Source organism: Anas platyrhynchos, chromosome 2 (genome assembly GCF_047663525.1).
Source record: "Anas platyrhynchos isolate ZD024472 breed Pekin duck chromosome 2, IASCAAS_PekinDuck_T2T, whole genome shotgun sequence".
Lineage (NCBI taxonomy): Eukaryota > Metazoa > Chordata > Aves > Anseriformes > Anatidae > Anas > Anas platyrhynchos.
The window spans coordinates 125,968,063-125,986,200 of NC_092588.1; the positions used below are offsets into that span (position 1 = coordinate 125,968,063).

General features: G+C 47.3%; 1 protein-coding gene across 3 annotated transcripts in view; it reads left to right on the forward strand.

Moving 5' to 3' along the window:
- Window positions 1–2,125: 2,125 nt before the first annotated feature.
- The window catches only part of IGF2BP3 (insulin like growth factor 2 mRNA binding protein 3), a 107,272-nt gene continuing 91,259 nt past the window's right edge, over window positions 2,126–18,138 (forward strand). The window contains exons 1-3 of one of the 3 annotated variants that reach the window (XM_038174133.2): window positions 2,126–2,282; window positions 2,813–3,034; window positions 3,989–4,049. In XM_038174133.2, coding sequence (XP_038030061.1) covers window positions 2,860–3,034; window positions 3,989–4,049 — 236 coding nt within the window. In that variant the 5' untranslated portion in view covers window positions 2,126–2,282; window positions 2,813–2,859. Of the gene's footprint in view, window positions 2,283–2,367; window positions 2,459–2,724; window positions 3,035–3,988; window positions 4,050–18,138 lie in introns of those variants that run through there. The other 2 variants (XM_038174134.2, XM_038174135.2) reach the window with 2 other exon arrangements.

Consider the following 18,138-nt stretch of genomic DNA (forward strand, 5'->3'; position numbering starts at 1 on the left):
TTTATCCAGCAACGTGAGCAAGTTTTTGTTGTTGATTTGCCTTTTTTTTTTTGGCATTCAAGATTTGGATTTACTCACGAAACCACTAACCAACCCACAGTTCTTGACAAACAAAGCTATACATTATTTAGCTTTACAGAAAATATTTCGGCTTATTAGCAGGATGTTTTCAGAGTATCAGAAGAAAGGGATTGCTAATAAGCAGGGTTTTTCCCCCCCAACCATCTGATTGTGAAGCATTTTGTGATGTTGGCCAAGCGATGCGTCCTGTTATTGTGAATTCCCGAGCTTCGTTTCTGAAAAAAAAAAATAAATAAAAAATAAACCTTGCAGCAAAACAGATTAGCAAAGTGGAGGAGTAAATGCGATGTGTGCGCCCTGGGTAGCAGCTTCACCAGGAGCCCCCAGCCAAGGCTCTGGAGCAACCACGTCGAGATGAGCACACGCAGCCTGCCTCGGCAATTCGGTGCAAAATCAGCTTTAGCACCAAGGCAGCAGCTCATCTGCGGGGAGAGAGGCTGGTTCCCCTCCCAAGTTTGCCCAAGGAGCCGGCAGTTGGGAGGGGGCTGCTTTCAGCTCCCACGGGGAAATCGCTGCTTTCAGGCGGGCTGCTCGGGGTGGGCTACCGAAACGCAAATTCGGCCAGGGGAAAGCGCCACGGCCAGCGCCTTAGTAGGGGAGGGAAAAAAAAAAATAATAAAATAGATGGGGAATCTGCTTTTTCCCCCCGAGACAACTATTTGCCGATCTGCTCCAAAATGGAAGTTGCGCCCAGGGGCCGGGAGGTGACAATTCAAAGTTCCCCGGCCCGAGCGAGGAGCCCGCGGGGCGATGTCGCGACGCTGTCGGGCGACAGGGGGGCGGCTCCCGGCGACACGCGGGGGGAACAAAGGCCGGACCCCCCCCCAACACACACACACACACACACCTCGGGGGCAAACCGCGGGGCCCCCCGGAGGAGCCGGAGCGGGGCCACGCGTGGGGGCGGCCGCGTGGGAAGCCCGTCCGCGGCCGGCGGGGGTCGGGGCGAAAAAGGGGGGCAGCCCTCCGGGAAAAGTGCTCCGAAATCCTTCAAGCCAGCCCCCCCGAGCCGGCCGTGCGGAGCGCAGCGCTGGCTTTCATTTCCGTCTCCTTTCTTCATCTTTCGGGCAACATTTTGTTTGCGCTGGAAAGGCTCCACACCCCCCCCCCCCCCCCAACCCCCCTCCCCACCCCGGCCCCTCCCCCACAAGCCCACCATTGTATATCCGCACGAATGGGGAGAATTATGAATGGTTCCTTAAACCGGCCCGGGGGGGAGGGAGGGAGGGATGCAGAGAGGGAGGGAGGGGGGCGCCGAGCCCTTTGTGTGCCCCCGCCAGCCCGGGGCAGCGCCCGGCCCCCCCCCGCCCCCAAGCAGACGAGCAGCGAGCGGGGACCCCCCCCCCGCATCCCGACCCCCCCCTGGGAGCCGCAGGACCCAGCGCGGCCCCCTCGCCCCGCGGGTCTCCCCTTCCCCATCCTCCCCCCGGCCAACCGTCCTCCACCCCTTTGTCTTTTTTTTTTTTTTAATATATTTTTTTTAATTTTTTTTTTCCTTTCTACCCCTCCCCTTTTCTTCCCTCCTTTCCTCGGCAGAGCCCTGCAGAAACATTACCATATGGGGCTCCGCCGGGGCTGCAGAGACCCCCGCCCCCCCCCCTTCCCTCCCACCCACCCACCCACCTACCTTCCCCCACCCCCTCCGCCTTCCCCCACACCCACCCCTCCTCCTCCTCCTCTTCCTCCCCCCGCCCCATCTCGCCCAGGCGCGACCCCAATGCACAATCCCCCCAGCCTGGCCCGCCGGGGGGAGGAGCGGCCGGGGGGGGGCGGGCATTGCGGTGCCTTTTCCCCTCCCTCCGTGCCGGGCTCCCCCCAGCTCGCAGGGGGAGGCGCGGCCGCCCCAGCCCCAGCCCCAGCCCCAGCCGTTTTCGGGTAGCGGGGGCGCACGGCGCTGCTCGGGGCCCCCCCGGCGGAAGGGCAGAGGCGGCGCAGGGCCCTCGCCCACCCGGCTCCGGTTTCCCCTTCCCTCCCCCCTCCGGCTCCCGGCCCTCTCTAAACTTGTCCTGTCCTGGGCAGCCTCCCCCCGGCCTTCACCCTCCTCCTCCTCCTCCTCCTCCTCCTCCTCCTCCTCCTCCTCCTCCTCCTCCTCCGGCTGTGCGCGCCCCGGCCGCTCGCTAATTGAAGAGCTGGGATTCCTCACGTGAGAAGTTGATTTGTAGTTTGAACACGTGGCTCATTCAAAAAGCCGGAATATTCAAGTAATTTTTTTTTTTTTTTCTTCCCTTCTCTCCTTCCCTCCCCCTCCCCTTCTCTGTGTTTTTTTTTTTTTTTTTTTTTTTTTTTATACGGAGAGGCGGCGCCTGCACGCACGTAGTGTGACATTTTCATAGTCCGCCTGCTGCTGCCAAAGGGGCTCGGGGGCAAGACAAAAAAAGTAGTTTTTTTTTTTTTTTTTTCTCCTCTTTCCCTCCTCCTTTTCCTCTCCTCAGCCCGCCATCCGCGGCCCCGGCGCTGGGTGTTTCCCCCGCGCCCCCCATGCGCCCGGGTAGCACGGCAGGCACTTAGGGCTCCCATTTGGCCACGTTATTTTTTTTTTTTTTTTTTTTTTTTTTTTACCCCTTGAGAGAGGGAGGGAGGGACGCGAGCTGCAGATCTGATTTTTTTTTTTTTTTTTTTTTCCCTTCCCGTCCTCTCTCTCTCTCTCTCTCCCTCTCTCTCTCTCTCTCTCTCTCCTTCCTCCATCGCATTTTGTTTTATTTCCCCCTCCCTCCCCACCTCCTCTCGCAAGACGAGGGTTGCAGCCCGCCGTGCGCGCCTCCCCGAGCCGCCAGGAAGATGAACAAGCTCTACATCGGCAACCTCGGCGAGAACGTCAGCCCCCTCGACCTGGAAAGTCTCTTTAAGGACTCCAAGATCCCCTTCTCGGGCCAGTTCCTGGTCAAGACGGGGTACGCCTTCGTCGACTGCCCCGACGAGAGCTGGGCCATGAAGGCCATCGAGGCACTTTCAGGTGAGCGGCCCCATCCTTCGCCCCAACCTCCGAATTTCCCGGCCCTATTCTTCACCCCCACCCTCCCAAATTTCCCCGCACCCCCGACGGCTCCGGCTGCCCAGACGGAGGGGCCGAGGGGGGGGGGGTCCCCGCTGTGCCCCCCACCCCCGGCACCAGCTCAGGCACGGCCGGGGCCGTTCCCCCGTTGCTCCCCGGCCCCCCGGGGGGGCGGTGGTGCTGGGGGGGGGGCGTGTGGGGCCGGCAGTCTTGGGCCCACGGCCCCTCGTTGCGGCGGCCCCATGTTTTTTCCCCACCCCACAGCCTGGGGCTGGGGGGGGTGGGTGGGTGGGTTGCAGGACCCCCCCCTCCGCCCCCATCGCTGCGGCTGGGCGCAGGCCGCGGGTTTCCCTGTAGGGCTGGGGGCGAGCCGCCCACCCGGCCCCAAAGTCTTGGGGCTTTGGGGTGTGTGTGTGTGGGGGGGAGCCGCTGGTGCCCTCCGGGATTTATTTCGGTTTCTTTTCGCTGCTCTCACGCACCCATCACCGCCTCCAGCAGCGCGCCGGCTCCTGGCCCCGACATCCTGTTTTCGGGTGCCTTTTAAAAATATATATATCCTCTAAAGAAATAAATAAACCACGCCGATTAAAAATAATAACAACAACAATAAAATACGGCCGAAGCGGCTTCACGCATCCCCTGCTGGGCGAGCCAGCTCGGGGCTCGCCGGTGCTGCTTCTTTCCCTTTTCCTCCTCCCGTGTCCGAGGCCCGGCGGCTCGGCACGGCTCGGCTGGGCTCGGCTCGGCCGTGCCCGGAGCAGCCCCGGGAGCCGGGCTTTGCCGGGGCCCCGCTCGGCCGGCCCGGACCGTGTTGCGCTCCCGGCTCCTGCCCCGCGCCGCTGCGGAGCCCGGCGGGGAGGCGCGGGGGCCGCGGGGCCGCTCTCCAATCCTTTCCCCTTCTCTTTGGCTCCGCAGGTAAAGTGGAGCTGCATGGGAAACTCATAGAAGTTGAGCATTCGGTCCCGAAAAGACAAAGGTAAATTTTTTTTTCCTTCCTTTCTTTTTTTTTTTTTTTTTTTTTCCCTCCCTCCTCGGATTACCCCTATTTACCCAGTGAGAAGCAATTTGAAAAATGCTTAGGTTTGTGTTTCTGTTCCCCGTAGATAAATGGGCTGCTTTCTTAAACCCACAGTCGTGCTCTCCCCGCTGTCCTAGAGGCTTTCTAGAATCGCCCCATGTATTTCTAATGGGCTGGATTGGCCAGGCAACACCGTAGCATTTAAAAAAAAAAAAAAAAAAAAAAAAAACCTTTTTGTGGGAGAGGCAGGTTATCGTGGTCCGAGGGCGGAGGATTGTGAAGATTTTAAATTTTGAAGTTCTTGAGAGGAGTTAAAAAATCAGCGTGTTAGCAGGAAATGAAATGTGTTGTGGACTGTATAACGGGCAGGCACATGAGCCCTGCTCCAGCAACAAAAGGCATTTTGTAAATATCCCGGTATACATATTTTCTGATCCTGCCATGTTGGAGTCCGCAGCATTTTATAGGCACGTAGTGTAGGTCTGCGTTTGAATATCCGTGTTCGGGAGGATTTTTCATCACTCTTTTGAGCTGGTATAGAGAAGCAGCAGGAGAATGATTTCTTCCCAATAAGGACAGGATTTATGCATCCTTAATTTCTAAACGTATGTTTAATTCTTGCAAGGTAGTAATTTTGTGGGCCTCATGTAAAGAAGGAATAGTTGCAGTATAGCAGGGTAGTATTTTTATACTGCCTGTAGCAATTCAGCGTGTTTCTTTCACAAATGTTTAGATCAGAGAAAACCTGGCGTGCACTAGATAGTAAATAGCAAAATAGATCAAACTTTCCACGTGCTTGTTCCTGCACTCCATTATTCAATCTGGGAAGTATGTCTGTCTGTGTAACTTTGTTAAAAGGGGCTTCTGCTATTTCAGGGTTGTTTTAAAAAGGGCAGTCTCTTCAACGTAGTTGATTTGAGAAGGTGAATTAGCTGGCTTGCTGGGTATTGTGCCTTGGTGTTTGAGAATTAAAAGTTTAATCGCTATTTAGCGTTGGAGGAAATCTTTGCCTGAGAAAGTATGGAGGATTCTTGATCTAGTTAAGGCAGGGGGCGAGCCCCTCTCTGGGCCAATTCATAGCATGGTAATCTTTATGGTTATACTTGATACTTTTCATTGGAAATTAATATGCTATATGTGCTCTTTCTCATTTATAATGCAAGATATATGACTTTGGTTTATAGCAGTCTGTATTTCTGATCTTTTGTATATAAAAAAATATTGTAGATGGAAAATATTTTTAGTTTTGAGGAGGAAAAGTCCATGCCACATGTAAGAATTGATCACTTCCTATCAGTCTCCATAATAAATGAACTTACTATCATGCTTTATCATCTCAAGCTTGCACAAATAGCATTTTCTTTAAGCTGGTGAAAACAAATTCATTTCACTCATGGTAAAGGTAAATTAAAAATAGCTGTGCCCTTCACCCCCTCCACCCCCCGCCCCCAACTTTTTTGAATCATTGTTTAATGTGTTTAAATGTATTTTCCTGTCCTTTTGGTCGTCAGCTGAAACAGTGTAAAAGTCCATTCTTCATATTTGGTAGTGTGTCTTCATATTTGTGAATTAGCAGTTATCAGAAATGTGCATCTGTCTGTAACTTGGGTTGAGAGGAATTGTACACTGAACTTTAGCACTTCTCTAGGCATGCGTTGCCTGCGTATAGGCATTATACTGGAGGGGGGAAAAAACAGATATAATTGTATCAGCATACCTTCATTGTTTCTCCCAAAGACCTTATTTGTTAAAACACACACAGTTCAGATTTATACTGCTGTTTAACAGAAAATTAAATTGCATTTCTCATAACTGCACTTCCTTCCCCTTTGTTTCCACTCCCCCTTTTCCAAAATCAAATATAGAAAGCCACTTAAAATTCATTCAGTGGCCTCCATACGTAAAAGTAACTTTCTTGTTCCTTTTATAGATGTACAATACTTTTTCTTTTTTTGAGGGGTGGTGTCACGAAGTTGGAGATTTTTTTCCATGTCTCTAGACGTTGCTTACTGGGTGTGTATTTAGAGTCGCTGGATATGCGTAAAAGCACAACCTTCAAGAGTTGAGTGTTCTGGTGCAAATGGCCATTAATGTGTTTTCAAAGTAACTTATCTGGAGTCCCTGTCTCTTTTTGCACGAGGGGAGGGTGTCAGATACGGCCAGGGCGGGGGGTGCTGCTCACCAGGCCCACCCAGCGCGTTTGCACGCTGCAGGGCCGGGGAGCTTTCCATGGAGCCCTGCACGCTCCACCGTGTCTGAAACGGGCAGGGAAGTGACACCATTTTAAATCTGTCTACACACGCTTTTAAATACGTCAAATCTGTCTTAAAGCATGAGTGTACAATTAAGTTGGGTCAAAAGATGCTTCATAGCAGCAAAAATGAGTTTTGTAGTGCTTTGAAATTATTCAGTACGTTGTATTGAAATAATTCAGTACATTGTATTGCCCCCATATTGCTGTGAGGCTGCCTCATGGGGAGTTCTAACTCACTGCCTCACAAATTCCTAAATTGTTGTGTTTTTTCTTCTTTTTTTGGGGTGTGTGTGTGTGTGTGTATCCTTTTGCTCCCAGTGGTGGTTTGCAGGTATCTCTCCACTGAGGTGGATGGGAGGAAAGGGTAAGAGTTTGGCAATCCATATCCTTGTCACGTAAAGGGAGGTCAGGAGGTGGTGTCGGTCGGGGCTGCCATGGAGCCGAGCCGAGGCGATGGAGGGTGCCTGGCGGGCTGTTGGGAGTGAGATTCTTGGGCCCCGTAGTCACTGCATTCCAGCCCCTGCTGGATCTTCACGTTTGGAGTGGGCACACCCAGGTTTGCAAAATTACCTTTCTACCTGCTGTGCGGAGCCTGTGTGTGGCTCTTGGCCTCCCCTCCCCCTGGAAGTATTTAAAGAGGGAGGGCTGGATATGCTGCCGCTGAAAGAAGGGGCCTGGTCAAGGTTTTCTTGATGGAAGGGTGGGGAATTATTTTGGGGGAGGTGCAAAGTCTTTAATAAGCTCGGAGTAGATTCCTGACTTACTATGGAAATCTCAAGGGAATGCAAAAGGAATGCAGAATTTCTGCATTCGGACCCCTCTGCATGGAGGAAGGCCATGGCAATATTTAAAGGTTTAGGTCACTTTATTTAAAACTCAGCAAAGGCATTGCAATAATTCAGCCTGCTGGTCACGCTCGGCGGAGGAACGGGGGGCACGGTTGGCCACGGCTGTGGCTTGGATTAGCTCTCCTCTTGTGCAGGAGGATGGCCGCAGCCTTGTGCCCGTGCGCCCGCGCCTATGAAACTTGTGGTGTGGGCCTTTGGGTGCTACCTCCTGGCCATCCAGGAGCAGCTGGCACCCTGCAAGGCGATGTGGGCTGCAATCTGGTTATTCAGATGGCCCTGATGTCGCGGGTGTGTGGTGAGGGGGAAGGGATGGTGCTAACTGGGGGCACCTGGGGCTGTGCCCAGCCCTTTCAGGTGCCTACAGTGCTTGCCACACCTGAACTGCGGTAATGACGAGGCATTTTTGCTGATTGGAAGGCCAATTCTTTCTCCCCCCCACGCCTCTGGGGTCCTTTGTTTCTGTTGAGAAAATAAATTCAGTTTGTCTCTCCTGGGGGGGGGGTTAATTTGGGAGAGGAGAGGGACAGAGGTGTGCCACGCGGGTGGTGTGGCCTCCTGACAGCCTGGCGCAGGTAATGGCTTTCCAGCTCTGCTTCACCTGTAGTGCTCAAGTGCCTGAAGGAAGGCTGATCCGAGGGAAACAGGCCCCAAAGTCCTCACAAAACCCGCCTGTTCCAGGAGAGAGCCTTGCGCTGTGGGGTGGGCGTTGAATTGTGTTGCTAATTTTTCGTATAATTAGGGTTTGTGGCTTGTGTGCGCAAGGCGGTGGGAAGCGGCTTCGCGGGGCTAACCTATGTCTGGTGGCTACAGCAGTCAGCATTATTTAAAAAAAAAATAAAATAATTTAGTGGCAGACATTTTTAGTTTTGCTTCTGTAAATATGAAGCAGGGCGAAACATGCTGTATGTAAGGAGACATGATAGAAAATGTCACTCACCAGCTGTATTTGTGCTCTTTTCTGTGGATGGAGGCTGAAGGCCATGCCTGGGTCCAAGTTAGTGTTTTCAAAAGCAAAGGGTAAAAATTTTACGTAGTGAATTTGGGGGGTTTAATCTCTGTTCTCACATTACTTTTGCAGATGTGAGCAGGATTTTTTTTTTTTTTCTGAGGGGAAAAAAATATCTTTGAAAGTCACAGTTATAGTGGAAAATACAAACCTGGACAGATTTTGAGATTCTTATATAGACAACAAGTTGTTATGGCAAGAACTGAAAATTCTTCATAACAACTCCTCATACTGTCTGGTCACCAAAATCACTTTTTGTTGCATTTTTTTTAATAGGCTGAAGTACATGAAACACATCTCTAAACTTGCATCTTTAAAGTTTGGTCTTGTTCTCTTTTTTTTTTCTGCCTTCCCTTTGTGGAAGGTACTCTGAGAGCATACTTGTAGTAGATATTACGTTTTGTGTAGATGTGGTAAATTTTGTAGGGATGGATTAAAAAAAAATACTTTTTTTTTGAAGTGTAATTCATGAGTAGTAAAGTATAATCAGAAAATGTTTAAGAAATCTCTATTTCTTTTTGTTTTTAAGCGTGGGGTATTAAAAACACTTTTCCACCTTTTTGAGCCCTTGAAGGTGGTATTTTTGTAAAATGGAGGCATTCATTTCAGTCACTCTTTTAAGTGCACAGCATAGGACTCTACAGTGCTGGAGTCCTTTAATGGCTTCTGGTTAGCTTTTGGGTGGACTTCAAATGCTTAGTCTGGACCTGAAAAATTCTTGAATAGCTCGGGATTTACCTACCTAACAGAAAATGTGAAGCTTCCCATAATGCCCATGAGCAGGGACCCAGGCAGTATTAAAATACACCTTCTTAACCATGGGCAGGGCTCAAATAAAAACTTCCCCCCTTAAGCTTCCTCTCCCTGAATTCATCTTAACTTTCAGGGCTTTCTCCTCCTGAGCTCTTGCTAAAGAGAGCACAGTGCTGTGGAGCATGGGCAGGGGCTCAGCTTTTTTTTTTTTTTTTTTGGTGACTTTGTCCTTGTGTGAGCCTGATGAGACAGGCACAGTGTGTTATGGGCGTGGAATTTCTGCTCTTGCAGTTTGAGTCGGCTTTGTAACTGGAATTGGTTTATTTTAAATCAGAAAACAGATGGAGAATGGGTGCAAAATTTAAATGTTATAAAGCATGAGGGTAACTTTTCAGGTTTTGCGGGGGGGGAGAGAGAAATAGGTGGAAAAGTTTAAGTGGAATTGATGCACTAGGTGCAGGATGTGCTTCCGGGGCTCTTCAGAGCAATTCTTCTCGTGGGTGCTCTCTCAACTTGTTTTTGTATGCAAAAAGGCAATCTGATGCAGGGTATAGAGGGGTATGTGCACTTAAATGCTAAGGGTGGAAAGCTAAGATAAAACCCGAAGTTTTCCTTATTTTGTCTAGAAATGTGACTCACCATAAATGCTGTGTTCCATTTCTCTATATATTTATTTGCTTTTGCTGTTCAAATAAATACAATATTGTTGAAAAGCGCCATCTGAAACCTGTGAGGGTCTCTGGGCTTGGGGTGTGCTGTAGAGAAGCAGATTTGGTGCTCCTGGGCTCACTTATCAGTGTGGGCACAGCAGTGGCAGTTATTTTTTTTTTTTCTCCTCACCTGCAGTAAGCAATTTGGCTCTGGAAAGTTTCTGTATGGGAGCAAGGGCTTCTATATGCTTGGGCATGTTTCAGGTAATTAAAAAATAACAAATTCTATCTATTTATGTAATCTCCTGTTTCTGCATCTTTCCAAATCTGCAATATCAGTTTGTGTGTAGAAAGATGCATATGTTTAGCCAAGAAGAAATCTTGATGTTGGTAGTTGAGTATTTTTAGTAACACATTTTATTTGCCAAGTATAGGGTCAATATTAGGGTAAATGTTAAAATACTGAATGTGTAACATTTAATAGCAATAAAAAAGGGTGGAAAAAGGTGCTTTTTTTTCTTCTGTGTGTGTAGAAATTTGGAAAGGAAAATTGTATCCAGCTATAATGTGAGTTATTTCACCGAAGTGCATTCTCGCAGCAGCGTGCACAAGAAACACAGTGTAAAAGCCATCTCCTGTGTAGTGTAACCCCAGCAGCAACGTGCTTCCTCTGTTGCCTGCCTCTTTGTGGTGCACTGGAGCCAGCATCACCTAAAACCGCCCTTCTACCCATCTGAATGGGAAACTGCCTCTAATGGGCAAAATGAGGCATTTTCTATATCAATCAAGTTGAAATTTGGAGTAGAGCATGGATAGGAAGTGTCAGATGCATTTTGTTAGGTATGGGATTAAGTAGTGAAATGAAATAGTCCTGAAATGAAACATCTTCAGGTGGGAAGGGCCTTATTCCATCTTATTTTTTTTTTTTTGTGTCCTGATAGCGAAAGAGTGGCTGTAGTTTGAGAAATCTTTCAAACCGCGTGTGTATCCTTAAAAATGTGTACATAGGAGGACACATTACCATAAAATCAGTTGCAGTTTAAGAAGAGACCTGCTAAAAATATCTGGAGAACTTATAAAAATAGTCCATTTTTTTTTTTGCTGGTGTTGGTACACTTGAACACAATCGGAGCTGAATGTTCACTTTTGAAAGATTAACTTTCATGCTCAGCTGAACTTTAGGAACGCTATTTTAAAATATGTAGCCTACGCTGCGTGTCTAATACATTTTTCCCCTTTGAAAATGGCAGGGTTGTATTGTTTTGGGAAATCGATTTCACAGGACCCGGACTTTTAAAATTTAAAAGTAAGTTTTCCCTCAAAAACGGAGCTCGCTGCGCCCTAACGGAGCCTTAAGCGTTGTGGTGCAGGAATTAAAATTCCAGCTGGAGCGAGCCCCGGTCTGCGTGAACAAAACCTTGTGTTTACAAAAACGTATCTTCAATTATTAGATGCGTTCGCAATTACTCATTTTCCTGAAGCTTCGTGTTAAACAGTGGTTAGGGTTGGAATAAAAAGAAAAAAAACAACCCATGCCGTTTGGATTTGGAGCGATCTGTGAAAGATGCAGCCTGTTTGCATCAAAGAGGGGCTCGGTTTTGAGGAAGCAGCAGGGCGAGAGGGCTGGCGAAGGGGAGGGGGGCGGAAAACCCACCGAAGGGGAGCTGCGGCACATGGCTACTGCAGGCAGCTCTCATCCCGGGGCCTGATCCCGCGTGCTTGCTGCTCCTGCTCCCCCTGCCCTCGGAGGAAGTCCTCACCCCGCTGCCGAGAGGCTCTCGGGAAACCGAGTTTGCAAAAACTGCCCCAGCCTTGACAGGGAAGCCGCGTGCACCAGGCAGCAAAGGCAAAAGCTAGCTCTCGAAAAGAAAGCAGACGTGAGGTGGGGGTGTTGAACGCGATGACCAACAGTAGGTTTAAAACTGTTAGGGGAGAGATCCTCCAGAAATTTGGTTTTAGTGATAAAGCGGGCTGTTGGGTTTGCATGCTTCTGGGGGGTTCCCTGTGTGATGGCGACCTCCTAGTTATCGTAGGGCAGCAGTTCGCTTCTGCCTCCCGCTTCTAGAGAAAGAACTTCAAAACAGCGTGTCTTTATGGCAGCACTCGGAAACAATAATCTATAGGATGTTTGATGAGGAATTTGGGCAGTAGTTTAGTCCAAGATAAGAGAAAAGCCTTGTAGTGTAAACCACCACATCTGTTCTTTTTCCTGTTGCAAATTTTGGTAAAAACTCTTTAAATTAGTTTCCAGCGAAAGCTTGACAGCAACCACAGGCAGGTAACAATTGTGGGGGGGATTAAATTTAATTGTCTGAGTTTTTTGGATATAGTTTTCAATTCTGGAATAATTTTTTTGCTAATTGCATCCTGGAAAGTGCAGGCTGCCACTGTGCTGGTTGGTCACAAATGGGAACTGCTGTGCATGGTCCTTCCCACTGAGGCCACCGGGTACCTGAATGAGCCACGTTTTCCTTGGGAAAACTGTTACTGTGGTGCCCAGAAGCATCTGTTCTCTGGGGTCAAGCGAGAACTTCTCAACACTGAAGTGTCTTTTCATGGTGCTGGGCACAGGGGGTCCTGGTGCTGCAAGTCCTCGTGCAGCGAGCCTTGTGGTGGGTTACCTGAGCAGGTCCTGCACGCGAGGGGAGCAGCACGGCTCCGTGACGGAGAGCTAAAAGCTGCCACTGCTGGTCAGCATCTTGCTCCTCCTGACCCTAGCAGGAGAGCTGCCATATCCCGGTGTTTGTTCCTGTCCCGCCTGCTCCAACTTTGCAGCCACCCCGCAATTAGTCAGGCGGGATGCTTAGAAGAAATGCGCGTCCTGCAGGGATGCTAGCTATTTAAAACTATGCGAATAGGGGTTATCTTTCCGTTTTGAGTGCAGCCTGAGAGGCGCTAAGCGTGTAGGTTAACATGTGCTCTGTGGATTTACTAACGCTCAGTGGAGGAACCGGAGGTTTCTGTGATTCAGCATGTGTATGGGAGCTGGTTCTAATAACCTGCGCAAAATAAACGGGAAACGGACAGCTCTTAAAGCCCAAGCAGAGTTTTTTTTTTTTTCTTTAGCACTGCACGTTCAGCATTAAATTTCTTCTGAGTTTAATGCCGGTGCTCAGCAGCAGCGGTGTAAAACTCCTCTCGTGCTGCTAATGTTGCCGTCCAAAGATGTGCCAGAAAGCTTCTTGGTACAGCAGTGTTTGCCTTTTAAGATTAAGAAAAAAGAGAAAAGATTAATTTATGGTAATCCAAGTAGGTAACCCTTCCTTTTTGTTCATTTACTCGTTAAATGGTAAGTTTGGTGCTCAGTGGTCTGAGTCCTAATAGCAAATGATAAAGTCCCGTTTTAATTATTAGTCCTGGTAACTATTTGGGTGCCTGTTTTGTTTGCCTCCACGAAGTGCTCACTTAAGCTAGGTTGCATGCCTCTTTTTAGGAGACTTCTTTTTCCTCTTATGCTGCTGGGAGGGATTTTTTTATAAATGTGATTTCTACCTCTTCCTTTGCCCTGGCTCTTAAGCAAGAAATAACATTTGGTGGTGGTGTGTAAGCATGCCCCAAATCCTGTGTTTAACAGAGCTTCAAGCTTTTACCTGAAGCTAAAAGGTGCATACCCTTTATACAAATGGACTTGGTGACAATTGTTCAGTTAAAGACAAGTCACAAGCAAAATCATTCTTTCAGGTATGTAGCATGTGCTTTACCCGTGGAAGGGCGAAGTTACGTGTTGCTCCTTGAAAGCAATCAGAGAACCTCGGAGAAAGATTTAGGAGATAAATTCAGAAGATGGATTTATCATTATAATTCAGAGCCCTTCGAGCTTTAGGGCTGAGTTAAAGATTGCCTTCCCTTTGTGTCGGACTAGCTTCAGTAAAATTACAAAATTGCGTTCATTTGCTGCCCCTTCCTCCGCAGTAAATATTTACGTGTGTGGTTTGTCTTCCTGGCCCTTGTGCTTGCCTCACCTGGTCCGTGTGGTTCCCTTAGTACAACTGGTGCTGGTTTAGCATAAATTGGCTGAAGCTCAGCACCTTGGCATGGCAGTGCTGCTGCTGAGCGCACCAACGGCAGCGAGGATCCCACGTCGCACGTGTGCTCGTGTCAGCCCTCTGCGTGGTGGCTCCTCAAAATGTCTTTCCGAATAAAACCTATGTTATTATGTTAACTTTTTAGCCACAAAGTATTGGTGGAAATCCTGTGTGAAGCTCCTCCAGCAAGCTGCTGTGTGCTGGGCTTCTGGCTTGTGTCACTGGGTGGGTCTCTTTGGGTGGTACCCTTGAAGAAAGCAGGGGGAAAAAAGGGAAAATAATAATAATAAAGGCAAGGCATGGAAAAGTCTGTCCAGAACTTAGTCATGCTTCAATGTGATGAAGCCCTGAAAGTTCCTGAGGAAGAAGTGGCTTTGGAGCTGGTGGGGTTTTCTGGAGATGCAAGCGTGTGTGTACTACCTGATGGGGCTGGGTAAGTGCTGCCTTGGGGTAGGGGCAAAGAGGTGTACTGGCCACCTGCTTCTCCCTCTAGTATCCAGCCCTGAATGTCCCCTGCACCTTGTGAGTGATGTGCACGTGTTTTAAGAGGTATTGAAGCAGCTCTCTGAGGTCTGGGAGGAGGCAGGGCAAGGGGTGGTGACTGTGAGCCCCGTGATAGCCCCAGCTCTGCCAGGTGCCTGGGGCTGTCCTGCTCTTCAGTCCAAGAGCAGATGGGGAACTGGTGGCAGTGGGGTTTGAAATGAGCTGAATTTTGGGGTGATGTTGTGGGAAATCATTGAAGACGATGTGTAAGTGCTGGTGTTAGCAGAAAGCAAGCAGTGACTCCGAAGGAAGGATGATTTCATTCTGTGGTTGAATCCTTATAACATCATAGCCCTCCTTAGGCTGATATTTTTTTTTTTTCTTTTGGTAACGGGGTATTTTTAGCTTCTGCTCTTCATTGCTTTTTAAAATGCTCTGAAATCCTCAGTTGTTGGGCATGCCTAGGTGCAGGTGGAATGGTTGAATATCAAACCTTTGGGAGGGGTATTTCAGCTCTGCTAGGCTGTGCTCCGGGTAAAAGCAACTAACTTAGGTTTCCTTGTCACTTCACCTGTACTGTAGGATTGTAAAAAGGATGCTAATTACCTTCCTGGTGTGACAGTAAGCTTGCAAATCTGTACACAAAGTAAATTCGAAACAATCAACTGCTAAATAATGTACTGAACTTGGTCAAAATTATCATTGTCATTCATATGAACTCTGTTCCTACTCTTGACTTAAATATCTCAAAATGCTGCGTGTTTGAAAACAAGTTACCAGATGCAAATAACCTTGTTTTAATGACGATACAGGTTCAGAGTTGGTCTCTGAACAAGCTAGTTAGCTATAGCATGGTATAGGCCTTTGCTTTATCCAAATTTACTATGCTTAGTTAAATACAAAGTGAGCTGAAATAGCCTAGCAGATAAACATTTAAACTATATACATACAAAGTGCAGTTTTCGGGGCTGCAGAAGTGTAAACTCTATTTTTTGTTCTCTAATCATGACAGTGTATTTTAAATCTCCAGCGTAAAAAAAATCGGTGCTTACTGTGATCCTCATCCTCACAGCATGTGCTATTTTCTGTTTTCTGTGAAAAAGGAAATGGAAAATAATGGGGTTATTTAAAAGGTGATGGTGGCTGTCCCTATGAGTGCTTTTTACACTGCTTCCTAAAGTCACGGCAGACTTTTACGGTGTTATAAAAGTAGGGAAAAAAATGTCAAATATAAAGGTTACCAACAAAAATATGGTTACACATCTTGTATACAAGTGCTTTTAAACATAACTGTGCCGCTGCAACATTTCACAGTTTTACAATTTATTTAAAAGGTTAAAATTTAACGGCTGCATTTTAATTTTTGGCTTTTTTGGTTGGACAGAATGAAAGGGTACTCAGAGGCTTTGGTGGAGGTCTGGTATGAAAGTTTAGGGCTTGTTTTTGTGTAGTATGCTATGTAAATCCGTGTCCTAAACAGAGCTGCTGTGATGGAAGTGCCTAAGATTGCTCTGGTGATCCTTAAAAGTGAGGTTTAATGAAGATGTAATTAACAAGATTTTTGATCAAGTATATATAAAATATTACAAGAGACTTTACACACAAGCTGTGATGTTTCAATTATACTGCTATGAAACATTATGAATATACATTTACTAGTGTAGATCAACTATACTGCTATGAAACATTTACCATGACACACGTTTACTAGTGTAGGTGTACTTATAATGACCCAAGTTAATGCCTTAAAAAAAAAAAGGGAGGGAATAAGCCATGTAGACCCATGTTCATAGGAAATTTAGTATGGATATTACTTAACATGTCTTCTGATGTTCAATTTGTCAATCAGAAAGGTGCATTTTTCAGTAACATGTCTTTGGTCTGAAGCTTAATGCATAAAATTGTGCACACTTGCCAAGCATGTATGCTGCTGTGTGCTGCAGCTCAGCTGAAAGGCAGGGTGCCTTACACCTCGGGGGAGCAGATCCTGCAGGGGAGAGGGCACAGCTTGAAACAGCATGTAGGGCTTGCAACAAAAGTGCAGGTATGAGATAAAATTTGCTACTGTTCTGTCCCCACAATTTTTATGTGGTTGAAGGGGATTTTGTCTTTCGGGGTAGAACTCATCAGAAAATATAACTTGGGAAAAAAAAAAAAAGCACAATAGCATCTGAAAACCGTAAGCCTAATTGGTTTGGCTTTTTTGTCCTGCATCTGGTGCCATTCAGCATAAAAATGACAGAGCCAAACTGCAGAGCGGTCAATTTCGGTGACTTCTGGGTCTTGACAGGGTGAGCAGAAAGGAAGGCAAAAACCTGGTGATGCCAGTACAAAACCCACACGTTCTGTCGGTCCCTTGGAGGTGTTACACCTCCTGGACTTGGTCACTGAATCACATTAAGGTTCCACAGAATTCCAGTTACGATCTCTTGTCGGTGTTCAGTTCTTTCAGTGTGTGAGCTAGTAAAATAATTACTAGGACATCAAAATGAGAGCTGATACCTTTGCCATGCCTTTTGTGCATCGATTTATACTTGAAAAGTTCCTGATTTTTTTTTTAAGACAACTTTTCAGCGGTGTGAATAAGGTTTATTGCACTGAATCCTTTGGGATGGAAGATCTTATTTATATTAAAGCAGTAATAATGGGGAATGTGTGGTGAATTTGACACTTCTGCTGTTGTAAGACTAGCGATGGATAAATTCAACTAAATCTATGCCTGTTAGTTTGGTCTAGGGGATTTAAAAGAAGCTGTTTGTCTTGCCAGTCATCGGTTTTTAAACTTTTCTTGGCTTGACTAGAGATTGAAGGCTGGACAGCAGTAATGAGGAATTAGATTTAAAACTTTAAAAAAAAAATAAAAGATGAAGTACTTTGTCCTTCCTAACATCCTCTTTATGTTATGGAAGAGACTTGCTTAAAAATCTGCCTTGGCTCTGAATTCTCACCAACTCCAGGTGTAGCAGGTAAGCCTTGTGGAGTTCGGTGCTGCTCTCTGCAGCACTAGTGCTTCAGCCTTGTAGTTTTTGAGCCCCAGAGGAATCTTAATTTACCGAGATATTTTTTGGGATTGGATGTTGCTTTGTGCCATTTTTCATAGAATAGCCCAAGATAGTCAGTGGAATGGGCTTCGCTTTAAAAAGTCTGTGTAGGACGAAATGGTGTAACAGCAGAGTTGTTCACCTGGATGCATCCCTGTGCTCCCCGAGTACCTAAAACCTCTCTTAGGTTAAGCTCTGGAGTGTATCTGGAAGGTTTAAAACAGATATTTAATAGCAAAAACGTAGCGAGTAGTTTCCCTGCTTACCAGCTGCATGGTATAAGAGGAGCACCTCTTGCTATTTTATTTCAAGCCTTCTATAGCGTCCCCAAGCCAGATCTGAACTGGAATGGTTAATCTGGAGCATACGGTGACCTTAACCTGTGTGTAAACACCCTCTGCTCAAACCTGACCTGAAAAAGGCTGAAATGGGTTACTCTCTGTTTGTGCTGGTGATGTAAGGAATCTGGAAGGCATTTCCAATATTCTCCACGAATACTGTCTCATGGTTGAGCAAATTGGTGCTGGCAATAGGACGACCACAGCGTTTGGCTACGAACGCTGCTAATTTAGTTCAGATATTTTAATCTGGGAAGGATGAATCACTGAGCTATTGTTAAGGCGAGATGTAATCTGGTGCCCTACCTCCCATTCCGAAAAAGTTGCCAACGCTTCCACATCATTCATGAAATCTGTGTCACTTACTCCACCGAAACATGTGCCCTTGTTGGACACCTGAAGGAGATGGGTGGAAGAAGGTGTGAGGCTGGAAGCACTGAGGGCGGTCCAGCAGCCACTTTGTGGGACAAAACATCTTGTTGGCTTCCCAATTCCCAAGTCTTGTTGCCCCTTTTTCCTTTAGAAATGGCTCTGAAATCCCCTACACTATTTCTTTCTCCCTCCTGGCATGTGAAAAGGAGCTCAACTCATTGAAAATTAAACAACAGGCTCTTTTCCCTGGGCAGAGCTCCCCATCCCTGAGTGTGGC